The sequence below is a fragment of the Pinus tabuliformis genome, chromosome X, assembly GCF_031772625.1.
Source record: "Pinus tabuliformis cultivar Carrire ecotype Pingquan chromosome X, CPIR1, whole genome shotgun sequence".
Lineage (NCBI taxonomy): Eukaryota > Viridiplantae > Streptophyta > Pinopsida > Pinales > Pinaceae > Pinus > Pinus tabuliformis.
Window position 1 is genome coordinate 10,672,908 of NC_142308.1, and position 27,375 is coordinate 10,700,282.

At 37.9% G+C, this 27,375-nt stretch overlaps 1 protein-coding gene across 5 annotated transcripts in view; it reads right to left on the reverse strand.

Moving 5' to 3' along the window:
* Window positions 1–13,367, reverse strand: part of LOC149138028 (uncharacterized) — a 329,683-nt gene extending 316,316 nt beyond the window's left edge. The window contains exons 1-2 of one of the 5 annotated variants that reach the window (XM_089448539.1): window positions 13,060–13,366; window positions 11,222–12,678 (exon numbers count right to left, since the gene is read on the reverse strand). In XM_089448539.1, the coding sequence (XP_089304665.1) occupies window positions 11,222–12,553 (1,332 nt within the window). In that variant the 5' untranslated portion in view covers window positions 12,554–12,678; window positions 13,060–13,366. The other 4 variants (XM_089448541.1, XM_089448542.1, XM_089448543.1 and 1 more) reach the window with 4 other exon arrangements.
* Between the last annotated feature and the right edge of the window lie 14,008 nt (window positions 13,368–27,375).

Here is a 27,375-nt window from a genome sequence, read left to right on the forward strand (position 1 = left end):
CACCTAGATCCTTGTTGAGTTGGTATCTTGACAGGTAGCTAGATGATACCTAGAACCCTGTTAAGAGGTTCCGTATTTACAAATGTAATTTTGATCTTTGTACTTGTAAAGAAAAAGAATTATTATTTTTGTCATTTATAAAAATGAGTTTCTTGCTCATTGAATTGGTCAAGCACATAGTTAAGTGCTATAGGAACGTCAAACAATCAATGTCATGTAAAGAAGCTCTTCTTGAGCCTATCTTCTATGTATTCGAGTCTATAACAATGTCAAGTAGCCCTCCAAATGACAAGCACAATCCTCTTTGTCATGTCGGCTTGCAAATCGAATTAATAACAGTCATGTCGGCTCAAAATTAGGAGACACAACTCTTCACTATCATACCGGCTTATTATGGAGACAAAACGACTATATATACCCAGCTAGGGTCTGCGCAAAACAGAGACACAGAAATTCAAACTCTGTGATTTTCGTATGGAGACAAGCCTAAGATCCGCATTACAGGAGGACTGTCACAAGAAGACTTTCGGATAGCACTTAGGAAGTCTGTTTACAAGGATATCTCTGCAACTTCATAAAGAAGAAACCTCGGCCTACTATGTCTCGGTAATCACAGTCCCTGTGATCATAGTTTCAACCTCCTCTCATCCTCGAAGACTACTGTCTCGGCCTCCTTACAGTCTCGGCCTACTCTGAAGCAGCACTATAGTGATGACAATCTGGCATACAAATGATGATGATCTCGGTACTAAGAGGAACGCAGTCACATACTTGTGGATGGAGAGACACGCTCTCGGCTTACTAACAGTCTCAGACAATGAAGATCTTGATGCAAGGAAGGATCACAATCATTATGTTTGCAATGATAATGATCTTTGTCTCGACATAACTGTGATCTCACAGGAACACACTCTCAACATACTCTGTCTCAGTATATTCAAGATCTCACAGTGACTCATCTTAGCATAGTATCAATTATGATCTCTGTATAGATATGGTCTCGACCTTGAAGGAAACATAGTCACAATGTTGATTTTTCATGTACCTTGGACAAGTGGTTTCCCATGGGTTAGTCTCTACCTAGGGAAAAGTGTCCAAAATAAAAATTTTCCTAAAAGTGACTTTATAAGTGGTAAAGTCAATGTTAAATTATAAAGTGAAAAGTGACTTTAGACATAAAGTACAATGTGGGTACTTTATTTAATGGGTGAGTTAAAAAATAGAAAGTGAGAATTAAATGCACATTTATTCTCATCCCTTGATCTAAATGAATCTGAGCCATTAGATCTTAGGGTTGCCCAAAAGTCATTTAGGGAAACAAAAGGGGGAAAAGAAAAGAGAGATTGCATTCATTCTTCAAGAGCAGATTGGAAAAAAGAGGCTGAGAGCTAGAGAAAAGTTCTGAAGGAGAAATTTGTTGCAGCAAGTTGAAGGAGTGATTGCTAAGAAAAGTTGGGCACAGAAATCAAGGCATAGAAGACAGCAGAAAGTACAGTACAAACATCATTTAATGTTGTGAGTTGCACGATGTTCAAGAGAAGTTTTTGAGAAAAAAATTGAAAAATCCGTACAGTATGTACATAATCCATACAGTATAGTATGTATCTGTATAATTACATATTTTCAGCTTCAAGTGGGCATGGAAATCGAGGCAAATTGGGCACGGTTTTCAAGGAGTTTTGGGCTGAAGAGATAAGTTTTATTTTGTTGTTTTGTTTTGTCTACAAATGTATTTTTCCTAAACCTGAAAGATAAATAAATTTGAAGAGCTCTCCAACAGGTTTTGCCCAGAGAAGATTGAAGGGGTTTTGCCTTGGTCTAAGTTGACCAAAACTTTGTGTGTATTTTTATGTGTGTTGTTGGTCTATTTATGTCCATATATATTTTCAGCGTGTGTTGACAGTTCCATGTGTTTTAGAATTTCATCTAGACTAGTCAATCAAGATTCGAGATGGTTTCATGCATGTCAAACTCAAATGTTATTGGTTGGTTTAACTTTTCCAACATGTAAAATTAAATCTATAACATACATATGCCAAGACCTCAAGCCGCAAGGGTTAGCTCAGTCGATTAAGCCATCCACCCAAAGTATGTTGATGACAAGGAGGCCATAGGTCACATGTTCAAATCCAGTCAAGGTTACCAATGGCTATTGTGGTTGGCAGTTAAACTACCATCCATCCAGATATTCTATGAAAGAGGGGGGATCTTGGGTAAAGACATATACGCAAACACATAAGCCTAAGCTACGCACTGATTACTTATTCTACCATTATATTTTTAGTAGCTTGAGAAAGTACATTTATTACTCAATTATTTGCATATCATGATTCTTAGGAGCATGAGTTTTCGGTGGAGAATGCATCATGTTTGGTAGTCATGGCCTATTTTATGCTTTAACCCATACTAGATGTGTTTTAACGCCTACTAGATCTGTTTTAATTCCTACTAAATATGTTTTAAGCTTGTATCTTGATCCTTCCTAATGAGTGATGAATTGATTGTCATTTTGTAAGGTGCTAAGGAAAGAATTGTCCATCTTGGATACATAAGTATTGCAATGAAATGTAGACTTTAAGAACGTGGGAAACTAAAACAAAAGAAATGAATAAATTCCTTCTTGTATGGACTACATTAAAGAGCGATCGAGGAAACTCAAACAATAAACTATAATACTTCACCCTCATCATTATGGGATCTCCAACTATGGGAGGAGCATAAAACGAAATGCATTAAAAATGATTTTGAGATACATTTGTACTGGTAAACCGAAAAACTAGATTTCTCACAAATGTTGAGCCCATTGCAAGCCATTTCCATGTGCAAATGATGTAGGAAAGTTGGAAACTCAACCAAGTCTCAATATTCATCCAAGACAAAAATGAAGCTGCATTCAATGAATAAATTAGAGCTAGCTAGTGATAAAAAAGGCGGCTCTGAAGAAACCGGCGATCCCCTGCGCGCAGCTCTGATCCTGATCTCTCCTGCGCCCCTGTGCCTGGCAGCGTCGCTGCTAGGCCCGCGCCCTCCCTCTGCTGACTCCTCCTTCGCCCCTGGGCCTCCTGCCCTCCCCCAGCACCGGGGCCTTCCCCGGTTCCCCTCTTGAGTTTTTAGATCTCCTCCAATGCCTGAAATGGAACCCCCGTCTCAGGACCCTGAAGACCTTGAAAAATCGTTCGCCTCTCTCATTCCTGAGAATGCAGCAGGAAAAATCCGCCCTACAGCTTCTAAGTTCATCAAGAAGCTAGATGAAATCCTGGAAGTCACGCTCCCTCCTTCCCTCCCGAGGAGAGCAGCAGTCTCTTTAGCAGAACGAGGCCTGGTCGGTCAGTTCACGGGACTGTGGCCCTCCCCCCGATCAGTCCAGAGATGGGTCGAGAGAAACTGGAACTCGATGGTGCAAGGGAAAATAGCAATCAGGTTCTGCGGTAGAGGATTTTACACCTTCCTTTTCGAATCAATGGAGGACCGGAACCTCATCTTCAGAAACGGCCCTTATTTCATGGACTCTCGGGGTCTTTACCTAAACAGATGGACCCCAGACTTCGATCCAGAGATGGACGTCCCCAACGCTGTCCCCGTCTGGGTTCGCCTGCCCCATTTGCCGCTTCATTGCTGGGGGGACGAGTCAGTAAAAGCCATAGGGAACGTTGTCGGTAAATATATTGACAGATCTGAACCGAAGGAGAACATGCATGCATGCGCACGGATATGTGTCGAAGTAGATCTGGGGAAGGGACTGCCGGAAGCAATCAAACTCAAAGTCGATCAGTGGACGCACATACAGCAAGTGGACTACGAGCAGCTACCCTTCAAGTGCAAGGTATGTCACGAATATGGGCATTTCGCCAATAGGTGTAGTAAATCTAAAACAAATGTATCTGAAGGCACTGTTGAAGCCCCTGAAGAAGCCTGGGAGCACGTCAAAAAGAAAAAATCAAACCCCCCTCCTGGACCATCCTCAAAGAACCCCCATGAAAACCCCTTCCTCCCCTCTCAACCCTCTGGATCTGGCCCTTCCTTCCACTCCTCCTCCAACCCCTTTGAAACCCTTCCCCGCGAGGCCCCACTGTAACCCCTTCCCCTATCTCCCCCCCCCAGCCCTCTCCTCCCCCAACAGTGGAAAGAATCTTAACCAGGAACAAAACAAAGGAAAACAACCTCTCCACTGACCCTCCTAGAAAAGTTGGAAGGAAGTCCAACAAAGAGATTAGGGATGAAAATGCTGCAAAAGAAATGGCTACCGGAACGCAACAACCAATGGACACATACCTAGACAAAACCAAAGGAAGCGGAGAAAAAATGAAAGAGAAAAGCGGGGCTCACAACAAACAAGGTAAATGATGATTTTGGTCTCCTGGAATTGTAGGGGGATGGGCTCCTCCCTAAAAGCAAATGCAGTCCGAGACCTTCTCAAATCTGAACATCCAGACCTTCTCCTTCTCCAGGAGACCAAAATCACAAAACAAGAATTCCAAAATCACATAAAAAAAAGCAGAAGCTATGCAGGTATAGCAATAAGTGCAGCTGGTGCCTCAGGAGGCATAGGGACAATATGGGACAAAAACAAATGGGAACTCAAAGATCAAAAGCCGTGCAGATGGTGGATAAGATCAGACATGCAGAACATAGCCACGAAAGAAGAATACTCAATATACAACATCTACGCTCCCAATCATTATAGAGACAAAGCTTCATGTTGGGATTCAATAACTTCAGACCTCATGACAGTACAAGGAAGGAACATTTTCCTCGGAGGGGATCTAAATCTCATAAGGAATGCTGATGAGAAGCTGGGAGGAAACTTCTACGCTGATCCTTCAAGAGACTCATTAGAAGAAATAATCCAAACCCATAACTTAGTGGACATACCTCCGCAAAATGGGAGATTCACTTGGACTAATAAAAGAACTGGCATCAACAATATAAAAGAGAGATTAGATCGAATCCTCGCCCAAGAAAGAACAGTGGCAAGATTTCCAAATATTCAAAGAAAAATCATTCAAGGATTCATTTCAGATCATAAACCAGTGGCTTTGACACTAGATAAAGGGAAGAACATGGGACCTCTTCCCTTTAAATATAACAAGGCTTGGGACAGCAAAGAAGAATTCAGAAACATGATCAAGGAGCAATGGGCAAAAGAAATAATTGGCTCCCCCCACTACATTTGGGAAGCTAAGCTCAAATCTCTCAGGACTGTCATTAAGCAATGGGCAAGAAATTACGCTGCAGAGGAAAGCAAAAAAAGAACCGACCTCCAAGCAAAGCTGGAACAATGGAGCCAGGAAAAAGAAAGAGCACAGTACACAGAGGAAGATCAGGCCAAAGAGAACGAATTGTACAAAGAATTGTATAAGCAGAACAGAAAGGAGGAAGAAGAGCAAAGGCAAAAGTCTCGCTGTCTTTGGCTCAAAGCCGAAGACAAAAACACTTCATTTTTTCACAACAGCCTTAAGCTCAGGCGGGCAGGGAATCATATAGAGAGAATAATGATGGAAGGAAGCGAGCTCAGAGATCAAGAGGAAATAAAGGAGGCAGCGTCCAGGCACTTCTGCGCTCTTCTAACAGCAGACCCTCAATCCACCGATACTTCGGATTTTCTCAGCCTAATTGAAAACAAAATATCAGCTGCACAAAACACCGAGTTGGACAAAGAGGTCACGCCAGAGGAAATCGAGTGGTCAATCTTCAGCATGGCTCAGGACAAGGCACCGGGCCCAGATGGGTTCACTGTGGCATTTTATAGAAACCATTGGGAAATCATCAAAAAGGATTACATCAGAATGGTAAAGAATTTCTTTTCGAAATGCAAAATGGGAAGTAGCATCAAATCTTCTTACTTAGCCCTCATCCCCAAGGATCCCAATCCCCAATCCTTTGATCGATTCCGCCCAATCTCCTTATGCAATGTCTCCTATAAAATTATCACCAAAATCTTAGCTAATAGGTTAAAAAAGCTTCTCCCTTCCCTCATCTCTGAGAACCAAGGAGGCTTCCTGCCTAGAAGACAAATAACGGACAATGTTATTCTTATTCAGGAGGCAATTCACAGCAGCATAAACAGAAAGGAAAAGGGCATGATCATCAAACTAGATATGGCGAACGCCTTTGACAAAGTCAATCATCAATTCCTCAAGGCAGTCCTCGGGAAATTTGGCATATCTGAAACTTTCATCAGCAGGATCATAGAGTGTATTTCATCCCCCTGGACAGCCCCTCTCATTAATGGCAGGCCAAGTAATTTTTTCAGAAGCTCAAGGGGCTTGAGACAAGGATGCCCGCTCTCCCCCTTCCTCTACATCATCATGGCCGAAACTCTAAGTATACACCTGGAAAATCTACGCAGGCTAAAAGAAATCACAGGTATCAGCATAGTGCGAGGAACCAAGGGGATAAACCACTCTCTCTTCGTTGATGATACTCTACTAATAGGAGGAGCTTCCAGTCTCATGGCTAGAAGGTTCAAGAAAACGCTAGAGCTCTTCCTTCAAGTGTCTGGAGGCAAGCTCAATAATAATAAGTGCATGATATACACCTGGAACGTCCCCAGGCATATTATCCAGAGAATCTCCACTATCTTGGACATCCCTGCCCAAAGGAACTGGACCCATTTCATGTACCTGGGGTTACCATTAGCTAAGGAGCCGGTCAAAACCGAAATCTGGGTCAAATTAATAGAGAAGCTGAGAGGGAAGCTTCAGAGCTGGGGGGTGTCCTGGCTCAACCTGGCTGGAAGAACAATTCTTATCAAAGCCATTCTCTCAGCCCTTCCAATTTATCAGTTTGCTACCACCCTCGCCCCGGCCAGCATCCATAAGCATATGGAATTAATCATTAGGAGTCTTGTGGCAGGGGGGAAGGCAGGACTCCAAAAAGTTCAGTCTTGTAAAGTGGGATCAGGTCATCCTACCCTTCGAAAAAGGAGGGCTTGGAATTCGAATTCCAAGATTAGCCAACATGGCCATGGGCTTTAAGTTGATCTGGAGAATACTCAACGAAAAAGGAGCCTGGTGGACAGAGGTCATCAAAAGGAAATATTTGAATGGGGCCAACTCCAATATCCTATCAGAAACCATTATTGACAGGCAGTGCACCCCAGTCTGGAAACTTATTAAAAAAACTCTCCCTCACTTCAAAGCCTGTATCTCAAGAGTCCCGGGCAATGGCAGAGACATCAACATCTGGACTGATAGAATAATGGGCTCAGAAGCAAGGGAAGCTCTCCCAAATCCCAGGCCCCTGCAACTGTGGATGGAAGGGAAAAATCTTAAGACCCTTTATGACATCTCCTCTTGGGATCAAAACAGATGGCTAGGCTGGAAGCCCCTTCCCCTTCCTAACAATCTTAAGAATCTGTGGGCCGAACTCAAGATATCCCTCACAGGCTCAGCTCCCCTTAACAGTATGTCCGAGGATAAATATGTTTGGGACCCCAATGGTGGCAGCTACACAATCAAAGAAGGATACAAAATCCTCCAAAATGCCTCAGCAACAAACAACTGGCCTCTTCACAAAGTGGCTTGGAATCCGGAATGCCTCCCAAAGGTCAAATTCTTCAATTGGACCCTCCTCAAAAGCAAAATCCTCACAGCGGAAAATCTAAGGAAGAAGGGTATCCTCGGCCCCTCAATCTGCTGCCTGTGTAGAGCAGCGGAAGAAAGCAGCAACCATCTCTTTCTAGAGTGCTCCTTCGCTCGAAATTGCTGGAAGCTCATCACTAGCCCGCTAATGGTTGGTGACCTTCCCAATCAGGTCACCCTCCTCCAAAAAAATTGGGGGAATAGCTATCCTCATCCCAAAAAAAGCAAGACCCTGGCCAAAAGGCTGTGGAACAGCATTCCTTCAAATCTTTGCTGGCAAATTTGGAATGCCAGAAACAAAAGCATTTTCAACAACAAGAAGCCCAGCATCTCCAGCACCCTTGCAAAAACAATTGCCCTCATCTCCGAGACCATTGGAGCGAATGGAATAGCCCAAGCAGACCATGAACCTGGGGATCCAAGAGAAATGGAATGGATGGGTAAATTCAGCTATGAAGCAAGGATCCAAAAAACTGTAAGCACAGGTAAGAAAAAAACTGATTGGAAGCTGAGAGGAACCAAAGAGGAAATCAGAGAATGGATTCAAAATCAAAAGAGGCCCTCCCTTCAATTCGACGGGGCCTCAAAAAATAACCCGGGCCAAGCAGGTGCAGGAGGAGTCATCAAAGACCTTCAAGGGAAAACCATCGTGACCTACGAGTGGGGATTGGGAACAATGTCCAATAACAAGGCTGAGGCATATAGCCTTCTCCTGGGAACCTCCATAGTGAGAAAACTCGGCCTTCAGAACCTGCTTATAATGGGTGACTCAGCTATCATCATAGCTGCTATGGTCTCAGGGAGGGATTTCAATCAAATGGCCTTGAACAACATCAAATCCAGGATTATGGACAACATCAGAGAAATAAACGGGGCCACCTTCAAACACGTCCTAAGGAGCAGCAACACAGAGGCTGATGAACAGGCCAACAAGGCAGCCAGCAGACAGACAGGCCAAGTCAGAGAAAATGACTCAGTCTATGACAAAGCTATCCCCTAATCAATCCCATCCCAACCTCTCTTCTCAGAATCCGAGTCACCTCAGGCATCATTCTCCTCGAAATTTGTCCACCACCGAATCTCCTTACCCTCTGCCATATCTCCTCGACTGCGCAAACTTGTCCATCCCATCTCAAATCCGCCCCCCTGCAATGGATTATATCACCTCTCCCAGCCTCGACATGGAGTCTCACTCATCCCCAACAGCCATTTATTGGCTCTGCGCATTGGATCATCACTCTCGTACCTTCACCACTCGCTGCAAGATCTTTTCTTGGGATCACAGTCATTTCAATAGTCGACCCTCCCAGCACTGGCTCATGCTCGAGAAACCTCCTCCCTTCTATTTATAGCAGCTTGGGCCTCATCGCCTTCTCATCTATCAGTGCTGCAAGAGCTCGGGATTGCGCCTCCTCTAAGCACAGGGTTTTTCACGAAGCTGCACTCAGCCATCGGGAGCTCGGTCCTCGTTCTTCAACAGTGGTAATCTCAGGTCTCCTTATTTCTGTTTTAAATATCTTGCTAACTGGTGGTTTTACTGGCTGTAGCAGCGCGTTCCCTCGCATCTCTTTGCTCCCCTGTAATTCTGTCCCTCCCTGTGCTGCTCCGCTCCCCCCCTCTCTGTGCTCTCTTCTCCCTTATATCGCCCTCCTCCCTGAAATTTGTCCTCTTCCGCATCCTCAGCTCGTCGACATTCTTCACCAGTTCAGTAAAATGGCGGATCAGCAGGACCAGCAAGGTGCCCAGGAGCCTGTCAACAATCCTTTTGAAAAGATCATCACCAACAGTGATTGCTCACTTTGCAAAGCGCATACGTTCATGATCAACAGATTCATCAAACATTTCAACGAACTCAAGGAGGATTACCAGGCAGACAGCAGATCGAAACGGAAGAAGCTTGAGAAGCAAAAAGCAGAAATCGAGGCCTTGAAGGGCAGGTGCACTCATCTTGAGGAAGCTTTAGAGCATATCAGGACTCTCACCCAAAGTATGCAAGCAGAGGCTTCAACTAAAGCCAGTGCAAGGAAGGATCCCCTCCCTGATGACTCTGTTACCCAGAAAATCCCCTAGGAACTATGGATTGTAAATTTTGTTGGCTTGGAGGCTCTTTTATTCGGCAATATAGCCGTTACCTCTTTAATTTCAGTTATCGTTTATGTAGCAATGAGGAACAAGGGTCTGCGAACCCGTTTTTGATCCTCATCGCCTTGATCTATCATATCTATGTACTAGGACTCAGTCCCTGATGTTTTTATAATATACAAGTAACCGATTCTGTTAAAAAAAAAAAAAATTAGAGCTAGCTAGTGCTAGGGAAATACCAGCTAAGCTTAAAACTATTCCAATCTAATATCTAGAGTAAGATTGATGTGCTGCTGAATTGAGTGAGATAAATATACACTAACAGAGAAGATAAATGCATACCCACAGTCCACTATGCTTACTGATCCTAATCAGGACTTAATTAATAAGTCCCTAAAAGAAATGGTAATATGGGATATCCTCTGGCAATCTGTCATCTTGGAAGATGCAAATTATAGGGGAGAAGGGCCATTTCACAATTCGAAATTTTGTTCATTAAAAGGCAAATGTCACAGTGATTTCATTATATGGCCTCAAGTACACCTGTCTAAACATAAACGAAGGTTACACTATGTTCCATGTTGTTGAAAATGTGTTATTGAAAAGTAAGAAATCATGAATAACAGTGCCAATATTAACATGCCAACTTGTGACAGGTCACAAAATACCTTCACATTATCACATTAATAATTATAAATTGATCCATTGATGACAATATATGGTCCCTGTCCAAGGTTAATGCAAAAATAGCAGCATTTCATTAACTCACTTCTAGCGTGTAAGTTCTCCTAACACAAGGGAATAATAACTAGATTGCTTGAACTTATTGTTTTCCAGAAGCAATTAACCAAAAGCTATTACCCATCAAGACCCACTAAACAGCAAACTCAAAAGAGGAAAGCAAGTTAATAAAGTGGTTTTAATGATTTTTTTACATGTATGTCTCAAGGACCCTAATGCATTTTACAATTTTCAAAGTTCTTCGATAGATACAGGAGATTCTTCTATCAACCAACTTTTCTCATTGGAAAAAAACAGCTTTATGAGTTTTTTCAAACAACACAGAAATATGGATTCTAAACCTCGACTTGCCAACAACAAACAACGTAGATCTTCAATTCATCGTTCATGTATTTTCGGTTTAAGCAGAACAACAAGGTTGAAGTCCGAATTGACTATGTTAAGTGATGTATTGCAATAGGAAATCAGAAACTCTGATGTGTGGTTATGTGCATGCAGACCACAATGCACAAGCAACACGTGTGATTATACAAATAGAGTACATCTTGAAAAACGTTAATGTCGAACAATAAATGCATCAAAATTCACTTCATCAATATATAAATATATGAAGTTATAAATATATGTTTATGAAAAATTGTGACAAATGTACATTTTGAAATTTCACATGTAAACAAAAGCAGGAAAGAAAATTGTATTCCTTTACAGGATAGAAGACTTGACAAAACAAACAGTAGCATATACAGAAGTTCTTCATTGATTAGAAAACAAATAAAACTTAAGCGACATGTAGAAACCAAAAGAAAGAGGCATACCCTTCTTGGAGCATGAACGAGAAATGGCAAACAATGTTCACTTTCCAAAGCTCCTGCTTGCATATTTTTGTCCGTCCAAACCTTCAAATAATCCTCTAGTAATCCTTTAACAACTCTCTTCCTAAATTTAGTGTCCATAAAATTAGTCCTTCTTGAAATTGTTCCTTTGAATGACAATGAAGTTGACAGCCTCCTCTGATGTTTCTTGAGAACTGACGTTGCAATACTTGTTTCGAGACAAATCCTTCTGCTTCTTAAAATTGGGCCCGTTCTGAGAGCTCCGTTGTGATGATCAACCAGTTCATGGGCATCTAGTTGACAATTTTGAGGAGTAAATCCATCCGAATCTGCCACACTTTTCGACTGAATAACCCCTTTATCTAAGCAACCTCGACCCTCCTTAAGTAAAGGAGAACTTTCTCTATTTCTCTCGTCAGCATTCTTACCAGTAATTGAATCATTTGATCGGTTCTGTGTTTCCTCTGGATTTCGCTTCAACTGAATTGCCTGCGCCTGGTCCACATCCTCTATTCTGATACTTCGCTCTTCCTTCATACATTCGTTTGTTGAAGGCAATATAACCACCTGATCACCGCGAACCTGGCTCCAAATATCAACAACTGTTGAATGGGCACTCTCTTCTTTTTCTCTCGAGTAGCTACTTTGATCGTTGCTTACTCCGCCATCTTGAGTTGACCAAAACGCACCTTCGCCATACAGCATTCGCGTCTCAGAAACCTCTAGTAACTTGCAGGCAACTGTCACTCCTATTTTTCTATCACCGTCATCAAACCCTACTGCGATGTCTTCAAGCATCACTGTTGTGTTAAGATTTGATGGAGTTACACCATTCGCTATACCATCGTTGAGACCCATGTCATGTTCATTTGCATTGCAGAAACTTGCAATCACCTCTGACTTGAGTGAAGCTTTGTTCTCTAAAACATAAGTGTCATTTCTGGTTTCCACATTTGAAAATGAATCTGGATCACTACCTAGTGAATCGTCTTTAACACGCTGAACATCATACCCTGCTCCATTATCTTCAACCCCACTAGATTGATTTGGGGAAGCAGAGAAGCCAACAACGAGGCTTGAAGAATCTTGCCTTGAGCTGCCAGCAGTAAGACACGCTTTCCCCAAAAATTCTGCAGTTCCATTCCTGTTATCATCTAAGGCTCCACACTCTGTAGGCAGACAGACCCTGTGTCTGTACAATGTACATGCAGAAAACCATCTATTCCCTTCGTCAGGGGGGCTCTTGACACCACATTTCCTCGAATAAAAATTCCCCCATCTCCCTCTTTTTCTTGGGACTTCACACTCAACCATGTTAAACCTCCGAAACTACAAGCCCAACATCAATGCTTTGAACTAGTAAAACAGACCTCCACCTCTCATGCCTTATCTTCACCTTCACACCAGCATGCTTATGCTGTTTCTCCACATTTATATTCCTGATTTTCAAGAAAACAACAGTTCAAACCCACCTTTAACAACACGAACTAAACCCTAAACTGTGATATTCAATTACTCCAAACCTGTACTAAAAACGAACTAGACCCTGAACCCTGACTATCCAATCACTTCAAACATAATAACAAGGTCTGAAGCTGTAAATCAAGGTTCTGTAGTATCTTCGGCAAGCAGAGCTCTAGCTTCTTCAAATACTAGATATTCCCAAAATGTAGATTGGATTAAAAGACAAACACTGACAAGGAAGTTTAGCTGTGTGGTGGATCCATGCATTGATGAAATGCAATGAAGAATCCATCCATTTGTAAAAATACAATCAAGAAATCAATTAAACACAGATCCCTGAGTTGTGAAATGCTCACCTTCAACTTCTGCAAAAATGCAGATGAAGCGGGCGGGAAAAAGGATTCCCCCTCTTTTCCAGGCGTCTGTTGTAGCCTCGCTTGTACTGCTCCTTGTGAAGAGAATTTATTTGTTAATGGTGGTTAATTACAATGTTAAAATGGATTTTGTTTGCCATGACACCAACTTTTCAATTTTCACATGACACTTGCCTCCCAAAAGCCATTTTGGATATTGAGTTGGCTAAGCTCGGGTGGAAGTCAGGAAGGTTGGAATAACAGGTCGTTTTTGAATCCTGTGCACAAGTTGCTCCTATATTTTCACATCAAGAACTCAAGAAGCGATTCCCAATTTAGGATTGTTTATTACTCACGCTGGTAACTTTGAAGTTATCTTATGGTGTCAGTGTGAATCTCTTGACATGAGAAAGAAAGAAGTAAGTTATTTTTAACCTCTACAGTTAAAAATAGCTTATGGGACAAGTAATTTGACAAATAGATTTATGCATTTTATTTTTTCTCTTGTTCAATGTAACCCCTAACACTCCCAACTCCTCAACTATCTTTCTCTGGTTCAATGTAATCACTAACACTCCCAACTCTTCAACTATCTTTCTCTGGTTCAAAGTAACCACTAACACTCCCCACTCCTCAACTATCTGGTATAAACATTGAATTTGTCCTCCTTTTTTTTTAAGGATGTAGTTTCTAAAATAAAATGTTTTCACTTCTTTAAAAAAAATGTTTGTGTGTTTTTAAGGATGTAGTTTCTAAAATAAAATGTTTTCACTTCTTTAAATAAAATGTTTTTGTGTTTCTACTTTTATGGAAGTGCAAAACACTATTTCTTCTCAAATATTTTTTAATATTTTAATATTTTCCAATGTAGTCGGTGAGAATAAGTGAAATAAGTTATTTTTAACCTCCACCATTTAAAATAGCTCAAGGGACAAGTGATTTGACAAATAGATTTCTGCATTTCTGCATTTCAACCTTTCTCTTGTTTAATGTAACCACAAGCACTCCCAACTTCTCAACCATCTTGTACTAAGCACAGTATTTGTCCTTATTCTTCTTGAAGGCTTCACCTACTAAAATAAAATGTTTTTGTGTTTCTATTTTTCCTGTATACAAAAAGTATACACTATTTCTTTTTAATCTTCTTTTAATATTTTTCAATGTCAAATTTCACAATGGAGTTGTTGAGAATTAATTTTTAACTCGAAAGGAGAAATTTTACTCTCTGTGACATATTGAACGCCTATATACCTTTCATTATTATAAATGGTTTATGTCAAATAATTATTATGCATAGTTTTGATTTGTATAAAATATATTTGTTTAACTAACTATTTATAAAATTTATATTACAAATATATGAAAATATATTAAGTAGTTGTTAAATATTTGGTTAATTTTTAAATAATTGTTAAATATTCGGTGAGTTTTATGGGAATAATTGTTTATTTAGATCTTTTGAGTGAGGTGTATTAGTTTATGTTAATAAGTTATTATAGATATATTTTTTAAATAAAATAGTTATGAATCTAGATAGGTGTTAGAAAAGCCTAGACCCTAAGTTTTCTATGTAATTTTTGCTAAAGATCTTCGCTGATATCATGAATCACACAAGCATCCAATCTGAGATAATTATAATTTTGTTAAGTTTTCTTTCTTTGATCAATTTATTTTTTTCTAAATGTTTAAATATATTTCTAATTAATTTAGAAACTAATTTTTTAGACATTTAAATATAATATTAATAATTTCTTGACTCTTATTTTATAATTAAATTTGACTTTCTAATGGATGAATTTGATTTTTCTATTGAATTTCCTGGAGCCTCCGCACATTATTTATTTCTCTGGCTAGATCAGTTCCTCGTTCCTCCATCTATGTCATGTGGGTGGTTTGAAATGTCAACCCCAAAAAAGAGTGATGTGTTTATTCTGGAAGAGAGAATTCAAAAGCAACCATCTTTTATATTATAATAATCTCATTTTCATGGCCATAGCCATTTACAAGCTTTTTGTGACTTTTGCTACTTCAATGTTCTAGTACAACCACAACAAAATTTTCTTGCCTCTGCGGGTTTTTTGCACTACTATTTTACATTGAAACCTCCCATAGATTTTACAAAATTGTCCCAAAAACAATTCAAACTTGCAATACATGCGGAAATATTATTTAGGATTCCCTAGAGGGGTCAGCTTCGAATTTGTTTTCCACTGCAACCTCTTTGCCACAAGACCGTCCATCACTAGTCGCTATACTAGCTGAGTCGTATTCCTGAGAGTTGGGTCCCAAATTGAAACCAAGCTTGGAGTCCAAAGTCTTTGATATCCTGCCATTTTTGTTTGATTGCACCTTCAACAAAAGGAGTTATGTCTCCAAACCAGTGAGTTTCCTTTCCATTCGAGTATATATCCAATCAAACCTTTTATCCATGAGATTAAATCTTTCCTCCTTCTCGTGCTCTATAAGTTCCAACCTTCTCACCATAATTTCCAACATTCCCATAAGCACCTTAAACAATCGCTCTCCTGATTATTTCCAATGATCTGAATCAACATCTAGAACCTGGTTATCCATGGCAGCCATAAGAACAAGATGGTTACAATGCCACTTAATTGAATATGGAGGATAAGATAGCCCAATTACCCAAGAACCTTGCATATTTAACAATTCTTCAGCACACCATCCAAATCAATCCCTGGGGAAATGCATTAATTCTAGCATTATGTGAATTCTCATAGCAGTCACCTTTGTCATTTTGAATGACTTCAAGCAGAGGGGATGTTGCAAAGCATTTAAAGCAAAGGTTTTGAAGAAATTCAACCAAATCCTTAGCCTTAGGTGAGATATCAATCCCCAATTATAATAAGTCCTACCTCCTTTCCGTTTGTATCAATTGCATTCATGATCAAACAATGGATGATTGTGGTGATCTCACTCCTTCCACACAGATGAACATGTGAGATGAAAGTGTCAAAGGAGAGGAAGTCCATCTAGAAAGCATCATTTATTTTCTTTATTCCATTACCACGAGCTTTAATTGAGGCATTTCCTGACCCATGTGCGCTAAGACCATTCAATCTTCACATAATTGGGGCGAAGTTCCTTACTCCAATTATTTCTATAGTTCCTTGCTCCATCTTGAATCCTTGTTTAGCAAGTTTATCTGCCTCCTCATTTAGGGATCTAAGAATATGATGGAGGGAGATATCATCAAAAAATTGGGATTGCATTGTTATCTTGAGGACTATTGAAGAGAAACAAGAGTTTCTTCCTGGAGTCGAATTAGAGATCTGCCTAATAATAATCATAGAATCACCCAAAACCTTTATTTCCTTTATTCTTTTGCTTATGGCTATCTCCAAACCTTTCCAAAAAGCCCGAAATTGAACTTGATTAGTTGTTGTTATTCCGAGGCCCCAAGAAAATCTATAAACCATTTATTCATCGGGGCAATAGATGACCCCTCCCGCTCTAGTGGCCCTGGAATAAGTTATTATAGACATCATTCATAAATGTGGGGAAGTATTTATTAGTTTTTTTTTAAAAAAATAAACACTAACACAATCATATAAATTAAATGGCTAGTAAACGCAAATAAGCATCAATTTATAATAAACATCAAAATGCTTACCCCCAGTTGGCCATGTAGCAGGAAAATTTTCAAGGATAGAAGTTTATCTTAAAGTTTAGAAACCATGGTGAATCTCATTGGTCAATGATATGCAACCTCTAAAATGTTGAGCCATCTTTTTGAAAAAATATCCAAATTTTTTATAATTGTATATACCCTCTATATAAAAGTTTGGCGGTTTTTAATGTAAAATGATTTTATACTATAAAATTTGAGTGGAACATTTTTAGAAAAAATTGAAATTAACATATCTTTTTTTTTCTAAATATGGAAAATTAGCCCACTTGAGAATATTAGCCCCTAAAATTTTCCCTCTCATAGACTTTGTTACAATATCATGGACCAATACCATTGCTTATCAATACTAGATGCCCAAAACAACCATAACTCACTTGATGACACTTGGTGATATGAGATTTTTTTAATTAATTAACATAATTAAAAGAGTAAAAGGGTATAACTAATTTGGAGATAAATCTCAACCTTTGATTTGTGTATGCTACTACTAGCACGGCCATATAAATTAAATGGCATATAAACATAGGCATCAAACTATGATAAATATCAAAACACTTACTTCATGATACATCTCACATGAGCACTATATGGTTTTTTTCTTCTTTGTGTAGGAAGTTTCGGTCGCTGGGGAGCTAGGGTTTCTTGTCGGCTCTGGTTCTGCTGCTTGCGCCTGCGGCGGCTGGGCTTGCCCCAGGTGGGGCTTCCGTCGCCCATCGCTTGGTGACTCACCTCTGCTGGGGGTTGCTGCGTCTGGGGGGTTGCTGTTAACGGATCCGGTAGCCGGTGGTGCGGACTGTTTTTTCGGCCTCTGCTACCTTTCACTCAGGCGGTTCTCTTCTCCACTTCGCGGCTCTGATTTTTGTCTGCTGTCCCCGGTTTGGTGTGTCCGCCCTACTTATATATAAGCAGAGCTCCGGTTTCGTGTTTTGTTTTTGGGCGGCGGCGGATTTTCTTCTCTCTCTTCTGGGCTTCGGCGGATTTCGGCTCTCTCCGGCCTCTCGGTTTGAAGGACCCTACTAGTCTGTGCTGAACCTTGGTTGCGGGGCGGGGGCTTGCTTGGCCTAGTGGGGGCGAGGTGGCTGCCCCAGCCGCCTCTGCCCCCGGACCAGAAACGCCTCTGCTCTAGTTGGGCCCTGATGGGCTTCCTTGCTGAGCAGTGGGTTTCTTTTTTTGGTTTTTCGATGGCTTACCTGGACAGTCATTGGAAGCGTTGAGGGATCTGTGGTGTGGAGTCTGTTTCTGCACCGATTCGTGCCGTCTCTTCAATGGCTGTATCTGGTTGGTTTTCTTATGGCTTCTCTGGAATATGGCGGCATCTTCCTCTGGCTTCTTCACAGCAGGAGAGTTGAGGGGGTGGGGGGTGTGGCTACCTTGGCTGCCCCTTCCCATTTCGTGCCTCTCCTCTTTGTCTTGGCGGTCATTTCGAACTTTCTGCACTTTCTCCAGATGCCATTGTTATTTTTCTGTTTATTTTGGCTTGAGATGGGTTGGGGTATCCTCCTGTTGGGGTTTACGATCCATTCTTCTTGCTGCCCTGTTTTGAGGGTTTTTGATCTTTCGTCTATTTACTGTTTTTATTAGTTTGTTAGAGTAGGAGTTTACTCCTGTTGGGGTCATACCCTGTTTCTCTTTCTGACCCTGTTTCTGGAGGCCCTGTCTGAGGGCTGTATCTGCATACTTCCCAGAAGTATTGGTTATTGTAAGTGGTTTTTTACCACACTACTGCATATGCTTTGGCATCTACAACATGTAATCTCTATTATCTTCTTTTTAATAGAAATTACGAACTCTATTTTCCCCGGAAAAGATACATCTCACATTGATAGAAAAATAAAAATAAAAAACATCCAAATTAACTAAAATATAACTTTATTTTAATATATTATTATTGATATAAAAAAAAATTAACATATAAGTTAAACATATATACATTTAAAAAAACAAGTACCAACATTCTTAGTTAAGGAGACTCACCCCCACTTTACCATGTAGATTCTTAATCTATAAACATGCTTTGTTACAGATACCATGGGTTAATACCATAGCTTATTAATACAACATACCTAAAAACACCATAACTCATTTCATATGCCACTTCTTCATGACATTTTTTTAACTAGTTAATTTAATTAAAAGAGCATAACTACTTTTGAAATAAATCTCAACCTTAGATTTGTGAATACCACTAAAAATATTCTAGAATATTCATTGGAAGTTAACTCTCTACCATCCACCTAATAATTATCGATAGTTAAATTATAATTCTAAAAACCTTATTCCAATATAAACATTCATATCAGTGTAATGAATATTCTATAATATCTATGTAGCTTAAATCCCTAACATCCACCTAATAATTATTGATAGTTAAATTAAAATTCTAAAAGTCTTGTTTCAAAATACACTGGCCTATCAACATAATTATATATTTATTGGTGAGACTTGTGCATTTGCATGATATAATTGGTAAACACATGGATACAGCTTTTTTTAGTTATATGTGAAATTTTGGGCAAAAGAACTATATTTCCGCTGCTAATTTGGTTTCCCAAGTGGCTCACCACAACCATAATGCATATGATGTACATGTTATCTCCTAATTGATCAATAGAATACTAAGCTTACTATATATATATATATATATATTTGTTGGTGAAAAGAAAGTGTGGCCATGACATAAAGGTGTTACCACCCACTTATGAGAAATGAGTTTTTTAACAATGACCAAGGTAGAATTCTTGTGAGAGCTCATCTGACCATTTGAAATTGTCACGATGCCACCCAACAGTAATTGTGGAACTTATGAAGCTTTACAATGCACTCTACGTGCACACAAGAGTGGAGCAAAGCCAATAAACATGTAAATCCATTAGAAGGAGAATGGAGTTAATCTTATCACAATGTGATTTACTGTTGTCAATGGATTAATGTAATCTTGTGTTGAGTGTTATGGTGATAATCATTATAGCATCATTTATGGGGCACTTGTAATTAAGCAACACTAGACTTCTATAACATTGCACTTGAAGATAGTTTTGGGAAAGTTATTTGGTGGTGACCTATCTCTCAAGCAAAGTGACCTACACTCCTAGGCCATTAGTATCGACCACTTATCCTTTGTCTCTTGATGAATTTGTTACTCACCTTGTCATAAAGTTTTACGAATTGGTCAATCTTCACCCCTGATTATGCCCTATGATCATTGGTTCAAGTTGTTAAGTAAACTTTCTCAGGGAAAGAGTCAAAGTTGATCAGGTCAAATGGTAGTGGTTTTGGTTGCTCATGGATTGCATGTGAAGAAGCCTTTAATATGCTATGGAAAAATCATTGTAATAGGCCAAGGGGATGTAAGTAATGAAGGCTCACTTGGTTGGCTTGGCTGTGTTTTTGGCCAAGGGGTCTAATGGAATTTTATTAGTTTGGTTTTTCCCCGAAGTTGGGTTTTCCCGAGGTAATTTTTTTTTTCATTATGTTTATGTGTTAATGATTGTTGTCTTTTGGTTTAATGTTAGTCTCACTAAGTCTATTTATTTGTTCTAAAGTTTAACATGGTATTCGGGAGAAGGATGGAAGGGAAAGAAAAGAACGACATCATGGAAGTTATGTGATGGTTAAGCCAAGGAGTTTAGAGGAGTATTATTAGTGTGCATCAAATCTGAGCTTACGTATAATTAATTCATCAATAGAACCCTCATGATTGGTCTTTACAATTAGAGGGTTTATGATTTATACAAATGAGAGTACAAAGAGCTGAGGATTTTAAGTATTGGATAAATGCAATGTTAGACAGTGATGAAAAGAAAGAAGAAATTGGTGGAGAGGTATGGAAAGATCATGGTGACTAGCAAGGATGCATTATGGGTGAGTTGCTCAACATTGCAGAGCTTGTGTTAGCACCTAGAATGGTGAGTATTGGTGGTGCTTATGGAAATGGTGTAGGGGTTGGTCATGGACTGAACTTCTAAGAGGAGAGCATAGGATGAAGGGGTTTGTGGCATGTAAAGTGACATTTGCTAGCATTTGGATAACAACAATGACAATCATAATAATAAAAAAATATTGTTATAATGAAGTTGAATATCATATAATAATAAGAGAAACTACTCCAAATACTCAAATGCATTCATACATCCCAAAATCACATGTGCTCCATGATGAATATATGATACCTACATATACCTATACACATATTTCACACATGGTCCCTTCATTTTTAGGATGATCCTATTACATATATGTTTACATATTACATGTACAGTTAACCCCATATATGCCCCTGCTTAGGTCATACCATATGCATTAACCTAATATAAGCTCCCATTGGGGAAATAACATAGTAGCATCCTTCAAAAAGCTTTGTCCTCAAAGATTTGTTGCTAAGGGAGTTACATGTGATGAAACCAAATAATCGAATTTCCTTATATTCCTACATTCTTCTTCCACTTATGATAATCCCTCCATCCAGGGTCAATTATTTTCGATCTAAGTCCTTGATGTTTTCTTGTTGCATTGTTTTCTTTCCTGTAAGTCCATCTTATGTTTTTGTGACTTCTCCAGTTTGTAGTAGTTGTTGGTCTTTGATAACATCCTATTGAATAATGATTTGGTGATGTCATGTTACATTAATAACGATGAGTACTCCATCTTCTTCCCTTATAATACCTTGTCTTCCATGCTAATGCTTATATTGATCTTCTTGTCCTCCTTGAAATCATTCTTGGTAATGAGGATGTCGATATGGTTTCACGTTTGATTGATGTCCTTCACTTTTCATAACAAGTTTTAGATTTATCTTCTTTTAAGAGATAATGGCATTCTCTATCCACTTTGCTTGGCCTTCAACATCTCTATCCTTGGAGATTATACCATCATATTTGGCACATGCCTCCTCTAGATGGACTTCAACTTCTTCAATTTTCTTTTGGAGACCTTCATGAATATTTCCTTCTTTCTCTTTTTGAAGTTGCAATGCCACATCATCTATCGAATTTCTATGTCCTTATTCAATTCTAGAATGCATTCTTGATTTTACCATGTCCATATCTAGGGCTTCTTCAATCCTTTTACAAATTTCCTCTTCAAGTCTTTTGGTCGTCTCTTAATATACAATCCTTGTCTCTTATTGACTTTGATAATGCTTCTTTTCCTCCTTTAATCTATTAACATCATTTAGTAGTTTTCTATTATGGTTTAGTAATCTATATATTTCTTCATATTTCTTTTTCAATTCTCCCCTTAGTCATCCTTTTCCCAATTCTCCTTGCTACTCTTTCCTTCTTTTATGTGTTCAATCTCCTTAATGAGTGCTTCACTAAGTCTCCTTAATGAGCACTCCATTAAGGTTTTTTGTGTAGATAACTCACCACCTTTATTCTTGGTCTCTTCTTTCGCTTCATTTAATTCATCTTGAATTTTATACAATGCATTCATTTTTGAATTCTTTATCCATTTAATGGAAAATAGTTTTTCGAATGCTTCCCATGTAATATTCCATCGAGTGTCCATGTCAGAACTCCACTACCATTATGAGCTTCACCAATAAAACAATGGCTTTCCAATAAAGGATAATTAACATATTTCCTTATCGTCCTTAAACATTTTGTGAGATTGATTACATCTTTATCTTCATCTCCACTAAATTTAGGTATTGTCTTTCTTCCTAATTGAAGTATAATCCAAGCCCCTATATTACAACTTCAATATATTAACAATAATGATCTAAAATAGTTACCATCCTATGTGTTTTCTTTGTAATGGATTTTGAATCACCTCAGTCAGACATACCACTTAAAAGTTATGGTAGTTTTAATTTAATATACATTTTAAAACACTATTATGGAATTTGTCCTTCTGTCTGACCTTAATTATGGTGTATGTTATGACCCCAAGGGGGGGCATATATGGGGTTAAATGTACATGTAATATTTAAATATATATGTAATAGGGTCATCCTAATAATGAAAGGACCGGACGTGCAATGTGTGGATAGGTGTGTGTGTATGTACATGTATTGCTTGGGCGCTCACAAGTGACACGACACAACCCAACCCGCTCGAACGTGTTTCCATGGGTGCACAACTGGAATAAGGCACGAGAGAGCACCCAACAAATGGGTTGCACAAATGGGCACAAGGCACACGGGGTCGTGCAAAAAATGCTAAGTTGTGACTGCCCATGTGCATTGTGCCTGTTCATGCGGCTCGTTTATTAGGCATTCCCTCGTGCCTTCATTTGGGTCATGCGCCCATGGAAACGCATTCGGGAAAGTCGAGTCGGGTCGTGTCACTTGTGAGTGCCTGGGCATACGGTATTGTGCAAAAAATGTTAAGTTGTGACTGCTCATGTGCCTTGTGCCCATTCGTGTACACACACACACACATATACATTATGGAGGACACATGATTTGGAATTATGAATGTATTTGGGTATTTAGAGGATCTTATCCTATTATTATCTATATTGGAGTTGTGCTCCATGCTCACATTACTGTACATAGTGTATAATTCTGATTTTCATGTATTTGGAACATAACAATTTCAAACGGTGAAATATTAAGGAGAAAAAGGCAAGATCTTTAGGTACATGTGGTAAAAATTTCAAACTTTGATTCGTTATACTTTCAAAGATATGCCTTGTGGAAGTTAGGGTTTCTAAATGATCCTAAACATCAATTTCAAATGGGTTAGCTTTAAATTTTTGCTATAACTTATTTTCTGGGACTTTTCATAGTGAAATATTCAAAGATCCTAGGAGTCATATAAAAGTGCTTCAAGGAATAATTTCATAATCATATTTACAAAATTGAATACATGGCATGTTGTATAAGTTCATTCTTGGGAAGAAGTTGAACAACACATTTTGGGAGAAATAGACTTGGTGAAGGTAGAAGCAGCAAGCAGACCCAATGAAGGCATAAGCAAGAGGCAAACCTGATGAAGGTAGAAGTAGCAAGAAGACTTAGTGAAGTAGGTGGTGCCTATGAATATTTGCAATAATGAGAATTGGTGTCTCTAGTAGGTTGGTGCCTATGAATATTTGCAGCAATGGGGCTTGGTGTCTTCAGTTCATTGGTGCATATGAATATTTACAATAGCAGGGACTGGTGTCTCCAATTGATTGTTGCCTACAAATCTTTGTAAGTTGGTGTGTAAAGAATTATAAAAAGAAGTTTTGCAGTTTTCTCTTGAAACAATTTCCATGTAATACTTGTGTTCCATGTTCTACAACTAATATATCTCCTATATGATTTTTTTTTTTATGATTTATAAATCTTTGAATAAGTAAAATTTAGTTATATTGATTTACCTCACTTTCAGTATAAGTGTATGCTCAACATATATTAGATAATATAAAATATTCTAAAATTTTGAAAAAACTAATATTCACTAAATTACATTGAACACTAGGTTAATGTCTTCATTAATACAAAAATGATTTTTTAATATAAAATTCACACAAAAATATAAAAATTAAAAATAATATTTAAATGCAAAGAAGACAATCCGTGGTTTTAGAGTTCCATTTAGTGTTGAGCTAGCCAACTTTATAGATATAAAAAAATATTTTGACCCATAACATGAAAAGTCATAATAGTTTAATGTTTTAATCTCTTTATATTTATTAAAATTGATAATATTGAATTTATATTTCTAAACTTTTAATACATATTTTTTAATAAAAAGTCAATAAAATTTTAAAAAATAATATAGTTTCCTCTTCCTTGATATTAGAAATTCATCTTTTCACACATATATGTTTGATATATAAAATTTAATATATAAATTAGATGTGTTTGATATATAAAATTTAATATAAGAAAACTAATTCATAGTAGTAGTATTATTCAAGATTTATAGTAGAAATAATAAGAATTAATAAAAATAGGAAAAATAAAGGTAATAGGATTATTTGATTTTCAAATTTCAACTTGCATCAATGATCTGTACTCACGATTTACACTTGTGAACTAAAAATACTTTGTTCTGATATCCAAATTCCTAATAAAACAAAATGTACGTTTTTCTAATGAAGTGATTTCTTCCTAACCTAAACCATGATATTTAAATTTTGAGCTTCTCACCCCATCAAATGTTTCACAATTGACTTGAAAGTTGATATACAATGTTTCAAGCATTAAATCTTTACTTATATTTACTTATATGTATAAAAGTATATATCTACAAATTGACAGGTTACTTATATGTGTAAAAGGATATATCCACAAATTGATAGGTAGTTTGTTGACTTATAAATCAAATATATATGTGTTTGGAAATTTTCATATATATATATATATAATTTCCCCAAAACCACCTATAAAAAAATTGTTAAATATGAACACACACATTCTAAGTGATGCAAAATTTTTGCACTGCTCCTAAACATTCACATTTCATGCCCTGCAAATAATACATATTGATGTAAAATTAGGCTTTTATGTAAAAATAAAACCCAAAGTGGTTATTTGTCACATGTCTCACAATAACATCCATGACAGGCATTAAGCTCCACGTTACAAGCTATTCTATATGCATGTGTAATAATGTCATAATCCTAGGCCCTTATACTATCATATTTCAAAATTCGTGATACATCACTTTTATTAGTAATCTAGTTTTAAGTTAAGGTTTTCACTTCTTTTGGGTATGGGTAGGGATTTTTCCATCCCATTGTGATATTTTATTTCTTTCTCCTTGTTTAGTAATATTTGTAATAATAATCCATTTTTAGGTATGTAATTGTTATCATTGTTTTTATATTTATGGTTTTGTTTAGTTGAAGTGGTTTTATTGGGGTTACAAGAACTTCGTAATCCATTGTTTTTTATTGGGGTTATAAGAACTTTGTAATCCATTGTTTTTGATTAGTGTGTAATATTAAAAAATATTTAAACCAAGTGTAATAGCTAATTAAAATAAATTTAGACAAAAGTTTTTCAAATCTTGTAAAGTAAATGAATCTGTAAAGTAAATGATTCATTTTGTATGAATTTTGGGTAAAAGGACTATAGACCAAGAGATAGATAACTCACTCCAAAATCTTGAGATCTGTAAGGAGAAAGAGGAGTATGTAAATTATTGAAGAATAGAGGTGAAACCTCATTAAACTCATTAACTGCAGAGAACTTTGGTAGATCCATTCTTTGATCTACATACAAAATTCCCATAACATGAGTATGAAGCTGAAGTGGAATTCCACACATGGTTGGGAAAATTTATGTTAATCTTTAAGGGAAAATGTATTTACAACTATAAGGATAAATTAATTGTGTCGCTGCAACATTTAAATGGGGCAACCCATACACGAGGTTAGACACAAATCTATCAAATCCTTGGAGATGACTTTAGTGAGCTTGCAAATGCATTAACCAGCATATCACACCTTAATCGGGATAAGCCTCGTGACATTCAACTCATGCGCTTGTTCCAAAATGGCTTAATAGGCAAATAATACATAGGGAGGTTCCAAATCTCGAAGTTAAAGGTCAAATTTTAAGTTAAATTTGGTGCAAAAGGCCTACATCTCAAATATGTGACTAAAATTCCAAAACAAGGAATAATGTTTGAACTTGATTATTTAAATAAAACCATTATTGTAGCTCGAAGAACATATGGTCATGTTGAAGCTACTAAGAGACACGTACTTTGCTCTAATAAATGCCACAACTAAAAAATAATAGTTGTAAGAATATCTAAAATCTGAATCCCTCAACCTTAAACCTTTTTTCGTAAGCTCTCTCATCCTTGTTTTAAGGGACATATATATAACCTTAGCATTTTGTGGTTAGAGTTGAACACCATTATAACTATGAATTTGAACCTACAAATGGCACTCTTCCCAACCAAACAAATATTTATTTGACCATAAGAACTATCTCCTCCACCATTACAAGTAGACTCAACCTCTCTTACTAAAGAATGGTTTGGATAGCCTCTATACCTTAGTTTCTATGTCCATATCAAAAAATAAAGCCTCCTTATTTTAATCGATCCTGGAAGTACATTAAACATATTTGATAAGAAATGGGTTAAGTGATGAAGCTTCCTCCTTGATACTTTTTGAATGCCTCCTCTTTGACATTCCAAGGCATAAACACATTCAATGTGAAGGCATGGTGCACAAATAGGAATTTACGATGGAAGGTTATATCCTTAAGGATGACAATTATGTCTCAAAAATGAAGGGGTAAATGTTGTTCTAGGTATTTAATGACATATTTCATCTACAAAGTTACTCTACTGACCATCAAGAAAGTTCCCCTCCATTCATGAAGGTGGATTCAAATACAATATTGAAGCCTAACCATGTAAAATTATCCAAACCATAGACTCTAAATACATGTCAAAGAAACTCATGTTCTGTCCCAATAGTCTTGTTTATATCTCATGTCTATGAGTACTTAATTGAATTGCTTATGGACTAATTTGTAATATATATACGTGTATACTTTGAGTTTGTTGTTTTTCTCTTTGGTTTCTTGCTTGTATTGCAAGTCTGTACCTATAGAGCGAGAATGAAGGTTTGGACCTTGGGGATTGACATCAAACATAGGACCCACCTATAAATCCTAATCCCGTTCTTTGTGAAGTTCATGTAAGTTGTGTGATCTATTGAGTGTTATTTGTTGATTTTTTTTATTTTGCTTTGTTGGGGATATCAACCCTAGCCTT